Source organism: Crinia signifera, chromosome 6 (assembly GCF_055691185.1).
Source record: "Crinia signifera chromosome 6, ASM5569118v1, whole genome shotgun sequence".
Lineage (NCBI taxonomy): Eukaryota > Metazoa > Chordata > Amphibia > Anura > Myobatrachidae > Crinia > Crinia signifera.
Window position 1 is genome coordinate 215781708 of NC_139222.1, and position 7089 is coordinate 215788796.

A 7089-nucleotide genomic window follows, 5' to 3' on the forward strand; every position below is an offset into this window, starting at 1 on the left:
AGTGTCATGCCACAGCCGGGGGACACTTTTTACACAAGGTCCCCCGGCCGCACCATGAGCACCATGGCTGGTCAGCCTTGGACGGGGTACCTGGAGGAGTGGGGACCCCCCCAATAAAGGGGTCCCCCCCCAGGCTTCACCCGTCCAGGGCTGAAGCCCAGGGCTGTCACCGGCGTCCCTGGCCATTGGACGCCGGCCTGATAGGGTTAAATTCTCATTCCTAACATTGCTTAATACAGGAGAACTGCAAGTGCCAGCAGACCTCCCCCGCAGGCTGGGACTTGGAGAACCACAAGTCCCAGCATGCGGGGCATTAATGGGCCCGCTGGGACCTGTAGTCCACCTGTAAAAAGAATGTTAAAATAAAGCACACACACAGAAAAGTATAACTTTAATACACCCACATCCACAAACACCTCACTTTTACACCGCTATACATACCGATCCAGGATCCAAAGCTGGTCTCTCTGCAGCAGAGAGACACAGGCGCGACACAGGCTAAGAGCATCTCCAGCTTATGTGTCTCCATGGAGACGCATAGCTCAGCCAATCAGGACTGAGCTATGCGTCTCCATGGAGACGCATCGCCCAATCACGCTCTCAGCCTGTGTCGCGCTGTTACAGATGTCCCCAGTAGTGCCAGTTACATATCATGTCCTCAGTAGTGCTGTTACAAATGTCCCTCGTAGTGCCAGTTACATATCCTGTCCCCAGTAGTGCTGTTACAGATGTCCCCAGTAGTGCCAGTTACATATCACGTCCCCAGTAGTGCCAGTTACATATCATGTCCCCAGTAGTGCTGTTACAGATGTCCCCAGTAGTGCCAGTTACATATCATGTCATAGTGTTTTTAGCTAGAAATATAGGGGGAAATTTACTAATACGGATTCGTAGAAAAAAGGTGTATTCGTAGGGAGAAATACACCTTTTTTTCACGAATTTGTATTTTCGGGATTTTCTATCCCCAAAATACAACAATTCGTAGTCCTAGGGATGGAACATTCGTATTTGTATTTACAAATACGAATGTCTACACCATCGTTAGGATACGACAGAAATAACCATTCAAAAGAATGGTGGTTCCTGATTTACTAAGCAGCCGTATAGAAAATACGGCTGCTTTTGTCCACGAAAATACGGCAGAAAAATAGAACACCATTTCCCTGTCGTGTTCTCATTTTAGCCTGCACGGATCAGTCAGATCCGTGCAGGCTGCGGTGTAAAAAGAAATAAAATAAAATAAATAAATAAAAAAACAGCGTGGGGTCCCCCCCACAGCCGAAACCAGCACCAGGCTGACAGAGCCTGGAGCTGGTAATTAAAGATCAGGGTGTCGGCGGCTCCGGCGTGGGCGGCTCCGGGGTCGGCGTCCTGTCTGAAGAAAATCCATGGTGGACCTGTGGAAGGAAATCCTACTCACCAGGTCCTCCATGGATGGTCTTGTGTCTTCTGTCTTCTTTTCCAGGGCTTATTTCTTTATCTTCTTTCTTCTTTCTTCTTTTTTACGCTGCCCGGCTCCCGGGACTTTCAGAGCTTCAGAGATGTTTCCTCCTCGACGTCTGGACTAAGAATGAATTCTAGCCAATCAGGAGCCGCCTAGCAGCCAATCAGGAGCCAGGCTGTGGCATTACCCTGCTGGCTGGTTTTGCCTGGGGCTGGTTCTTAAAATACGGGGGACCCTTACTCATTTTGTCCCCCGTATTTTGGGAACCAGCCCCAGAGCAGGAGCCTGGGGCTGGTTGTTAAAAATCGGGGAACCCCTATTTGTCGGGTTCCCTGATTTTTAATTACCGGCCCCGGCTCCTTCAGCCTGGTGCTGGTTACAGCTGTGGGGGGGACCCCACGCTGTTTTTTTTTTTTTTTTAAATTTTCTATTTTTTTTACACCTTGCAGCCTGTACGGATCTGACTGATCCGTGCAGACTGCTTGTACGAATTCGTATTAGCGGCCGTATATATGGCCAGCTAATACGAATTCCTACGACATCAGTGGGTTACAAAGCAGTCGTATATGACTGCTTTGTACATTCCCCTCCGGAACACGACTTTGCATACGACTAAAACAGTCGTATGCAGGGCTATTCTGCGTAGTGAAGTCGCATCGCACATCGCATCGCATGGCTTTTTGTGCCTTGCGATGTGTGCGATGCGATCTCAGGAGTTAATTTAGTTAATTTATTCACTGCACCCTGAGTGAAATCACACCACAGATGAGATGAGATGAGATGTAAGATGAGATGAGATCTCAGTAGTTCATATGGTAAATCACCTAAAACAGCACCACTCTCCCCGTCACCCCGTAGCGTGGCGAGCGCAGCAGAACGCATCCTCTGACCTTTTCATACCCCCACTATCCACGTCGGCGTGGAGTTGATTTTATATAGTGTGGGCCACCGAGCCCGAAGAGTGGCGAGCGTACGCAGATTACTTTACATGTATTCCGCTTTGTGCTTGGTGTCTCGCTGTGCTCGCCACACTATATAAAATCAACTCCACGCCAACGTGGATAGTGAGGGTATGAAAAGGTCGGAGGATGCGTTCCACCACTCCTCGAGGGGCTCGCCACGCTTCGGGGTGACGTGGAGAGTGGTGCTGATTTAGATGTTTTACCATATGAACTACTGAGATCTCATCTCACATCTCACGCCACAAAAAAGGGCCATGCGATGCGATTTCACTCAGGGTGCAGTGAATAAATTAACTACTGAGCGTACGTAGGAAATCTGGGCGCCCTGCTAGGAAACAAGTACAGACAATTTTACTCTCCTATTATAGAAACCTTACAGGATAGTTACAGAAAAGTCATGCACATACCATAGCAGGGTAGTCACTCACACTTGTCAGCATGTTGAGATGTAGAAAAGCAAAAAAAAAAACATTACTGTGTGGATGCAAGTGGTATTTAATACATCATTGTGAACATTACACAAACAGTGTGATTGATGACATGTGTCATCAAGGCTGACGAAAACAAACCCTCTCTGTTGTATAACACACAAAGGATACCTAGCAAATGATCTTATCGTATTAACATTTTCTGATCAGCTATATTAAAATAAAACAATTAATTTACACCTGTAATTTAAGAATAGCACCAAAGCTAAGGTTGTACTGCGCAATAAACATTCCATAATGGTGAAATCACTGCTGTTTGTGCTGGTTTCCCTAATTCACATCTGCCCATTTGCTCGCCACAATGGGCCACCTCATTCTTACTATTGGCACATTTAAATGATACAAACTCCATAACTAATTAAATAGAAATAAGTTACATGAATCAAGATATGTTACATAACCGGTATAAATTAATCAGTGGTGGGCAGCTTCATCTACTGCAAAGTCCCCCTCCCACATTACATTTTATTTAGAGAATAAAAAAAAGGATCCTGACATTACAAAAATGCTCCTCACTTGTTCCAAACTTCTTGAATACCTCTCATCACAAAATGGGAGGCTGCCCAATGAGGAGTTAGTATATAACTCAGTATAAAACATAATAAGCAATTAGAAATGTATCCTTATAACACACTATGCCATGCCTTGTAATATAACCCAAGATTTATATAAATGTGACATAATCCAATGTAATTTTAATTCTAACATTGGCCCTTATTCAAATCTGATCGCAGTACAAATTTGTTCTCAAAATGGGCAAAACCATGTGCACTGCAGGTGGGGCAGATGTAACATGTATAGAGTGAGTTAGATTTGTGTGAGTTATTTTGTTTCTGTTTAGGGAAAATACTGGCTGCATTATTTTTACACTGCAATTAAGATTTCAGTTTCAACACACCCCACCCAAATCTAACTCTCTCTTCACATGTTACATCTGCCCCACCTGCAGTGCACATGGTTTTGCCCATTTTGAGAACAAATTTGTACTGCGATCAGATCTGAATAAGGGCCAATTGTCCAGTCCTATAACGTTTTGGTTTGTTAACTTTTGTAACAGTGACGTACAAAACTCTACATACATAAGGGTATGGATCATTAGGTTGACAAGCATTAGGTCTACACCATTAGGTCGACATGCATTTAGGTCAACATGAGTTAAGGTAGACATGCAGGAAGGTCAACATGACTTTAGGTTGACAGGGTCATTAGGTCGACATTGAAAAATTGGATATTTTTTTTTTAAACCAGAATGTAAAAACCGCCAACATTAACACTAAAACATTGAACCGCGTCCCCTCACCATGATTCGAGCGCGGTGCCTCGTTATGCTCGGTACACTATTTTATTCTGGACACCGAAACGTAGCACCGCGTCCCCTCGCATTGTTCGCTATGCTTGGCACACTATTTTATTCTGGACACTGAAACGTAGCACCGCGTCCCCTCGCATTGTTCGCTATGCTTGGCACACTATTTTATTCTGGACACCGAAACGTAGCACCGCGTCCCCTCGCATTGTTCGCTATGCTCGGCACACTATTTTATTCTGGACACTGAAACGTAGCACCGCGTCCCCTCGCATTGTTCGCTATTCTTGGCACACTATTTTATTCTGGACACCGAAACGTAGCACCGCGTCCCCTCGCATTGTTCGCTATGCTTGGCACACTATTTTATTCTGGACACCGAAACGTAGCACCGCGTCCCCTCGCATTGTTCGCTATTCTTGGCACACTATTTTATTCTGGACACCGAAACGTAGCACCGGGTCCCCTCGCATTGTTCGCTGCACTCGGCACACTATTTTATTCTACCACCACACCCTAGTGGATGGTAGGGCATGAAATACCGCCTGTCGGCACATGTCGTGTCAACTTGGACACAGAAATGTACCAGCATGTCCCCTCGCCAATCTTCGGGCACAGTGCCTCGCCGTGCTCGGCACACTGTTTTATTCTCCAACCACACCCTAGTGGATGGTAGGGCATGAAATACAGTCTGTCGGCACATGTCGGCTCAGAAAACCGTAAAAAAAACCATGTCGAACTTATGACCATGTTGACCTTAGCCATGTCGACCTTCCTGCGTGTCGATCTTAAGTCATGACCTAAATGCATGTCGACCTAATGCTTGTTGACCATCATGCTGGTGACCCAATGACCGTATCCCATACATAATTGGTGTATTAACCAATAACCCATGTTTGATGATTTTTTCCAGGTCAGTGCCTATGGATTCATAACACCAAACTTTAGGAATTTCTCAGACCACTATTTCGATGTCACCCATGAAAAAGTAATTTTCTATTCGAACCACAGCTTTGAGAAGGAGATGAAACTCTGGCAGAAGCTGCACAAGGCAGGTGTTATTAAACTGTACATGAGAGACAAGAGGAAAGTTAAAAACTGATGTGCAGCTGGAACCGATTCTCAAAGTGGTCATCAAGAAGGAACACTAAAAGAGAAACCTTGAGACATGGATACACAGAAGGAAGACTACCACACCTCCATGTACTACAGGATTATTTAACTGAATTGACGTAGTACTGGCGATGCCAGCCTCTTCTGCCATGCCTCTAGTTTGGACTCTATACTGGAGAGCTTAACAGGCTATCAATGACTATTATTTAAGACAATTATATTTTGAGAAATAATATATATGTAGTTCTATACAACCATACACTGAAGTAAACACAATAGGTTAAATACAGTAGTGAGTAACCAGGGACTCTATATAACTGTGAATAAATGTTTTATTGTTTTCTATCATAAGTACAGCTGTGGGGATCCAATACTCAGTAATCTACCACATAATTAGAATAATTATTTATATTTCTATGTGATGATAATGATATTGGTTAAATGTTCAGATGATTATATTATTTATGTAAAAACATTTTTTTTAACGGAACAGTTGTTTTTACTCTTGTAAGGTATATTATCAGACAAGATGAAATTACATACAAACAAAATAGAGACTTATACAGGGTCTAATTTTGTTTCATGGGGTCTTACAGACATTCAAGTGAAAGTTAGATGGGTTTTTAGTTGGTATACATTATACCAGTGTTTTTTAACCACTAGTGTGCCTTGATCGGTTCTCAAGTGTGCCCCCATATCTAAAGATGCCCAAACCAGTTTACAGCCACCAGTTCAACTGTTATTTACTGGTCTCTTCTTTTTATGTAATTTATTTTTGTTACCTGTGGGGACCAATGTGAATGTTTTTTTTATATGGGGGCCAAAAGGTTTTTTTTTTTTCCGGTGAGGGCCAATGTGTTTTGCCCTGTGGGGATCTCATGGTGTGCCTTGGCAATTTTAAAATCTTATTTAGTGTGCCACAAGGTAAAAAGGTTTAAAATCACTGCATAATCACAGACATTAAAGAAGGGCAATTAGTGCAACAATGAAGTATATTATTTCATTGGGTTCCAGGTATGTATCTGAGGTTACACTACTATAAAGATGTGTACACAACGTGCAATTTTTTTTTTTGCTTACAATTTTTACTATAGAGTCAATATAGTATAGAAAGTGAGCCAAAATCTCACAGTGTTTCCCCTGCTTGCAATACCGATGTACGGCCCTGCAAGGTTGGTATCACATGGATAAATAGACTGTGCAGATAAGGCCATTTTTACTATGTAGCTCATTATGTATTTGGCCATAGACCAAGTAGCACAGAGTCAAAATCTCAAGTGAAGACAGTCAAAATCTTCTGTATGGTTCTGGGCTCTGGAGAGTTCCAGGGAAATCGCATAGTCAAAATCTCACCGTGTGTACACAGCTTTAGACACGAGTACTGATGCTTGCACTGCCTCCATATGCAATGGTGGGTCCCCCGACATAACTGTCTGGTGTGTGCCCAGCCTAAAGGGGCATATACACGGTACGATTTAAGCCCTATTAATGAGAAATATGACTAGATTACTTAGAAATAATGAAGCACAGATCACTCCCTATAGCGATAGTGAAGCGTGGTCCAATGTGTCGCCATCGCCCGCAGAGATAGACTGTGCATGCATGGTCAATCCTCCTTAGATCACAGTGTTTTGCCTATAAGCATAGGCAAAACCCTGCTCAGTACAGACCGCTCAGCACACATTGCGGGTGCATCGCAGTTGTGCAGCGATGTGTGCTGAGTGCTCTGTGCTTTATCACCTCGCCCAGCATGGGGCTCAAGTCACCCTATGTGTA

The 7089-nt window shown here is 43.7% G+C and overlaps 1 protein-coding gene across 1 annotated transcript in view; it reads left to right on the forward strand.

The window, feature by feature from the left end:
• LOC146007208 (alpha-N-acetylgalactosaminide alpha-2,6-sialyltransferase 2-like) overlaps positions 1-6575 on the forward strand; it is a 54714-nt gene extending 48139 nt beyond the window's left edge. The window contains exon 9 of the mRNA XM_083145566.1: positions 5114-6575. Within this exon, the coding sequence (XP_083001692.1) occupies positions 5114-5302 (189 nt within the window). The 3' untranslated portion in view covers positions 5303-6575. The remainder of the gene's footprint in view (positions 1-5113) is intronic.
• Positions 6576-7089: the final 514 nt, after the last annotated feature.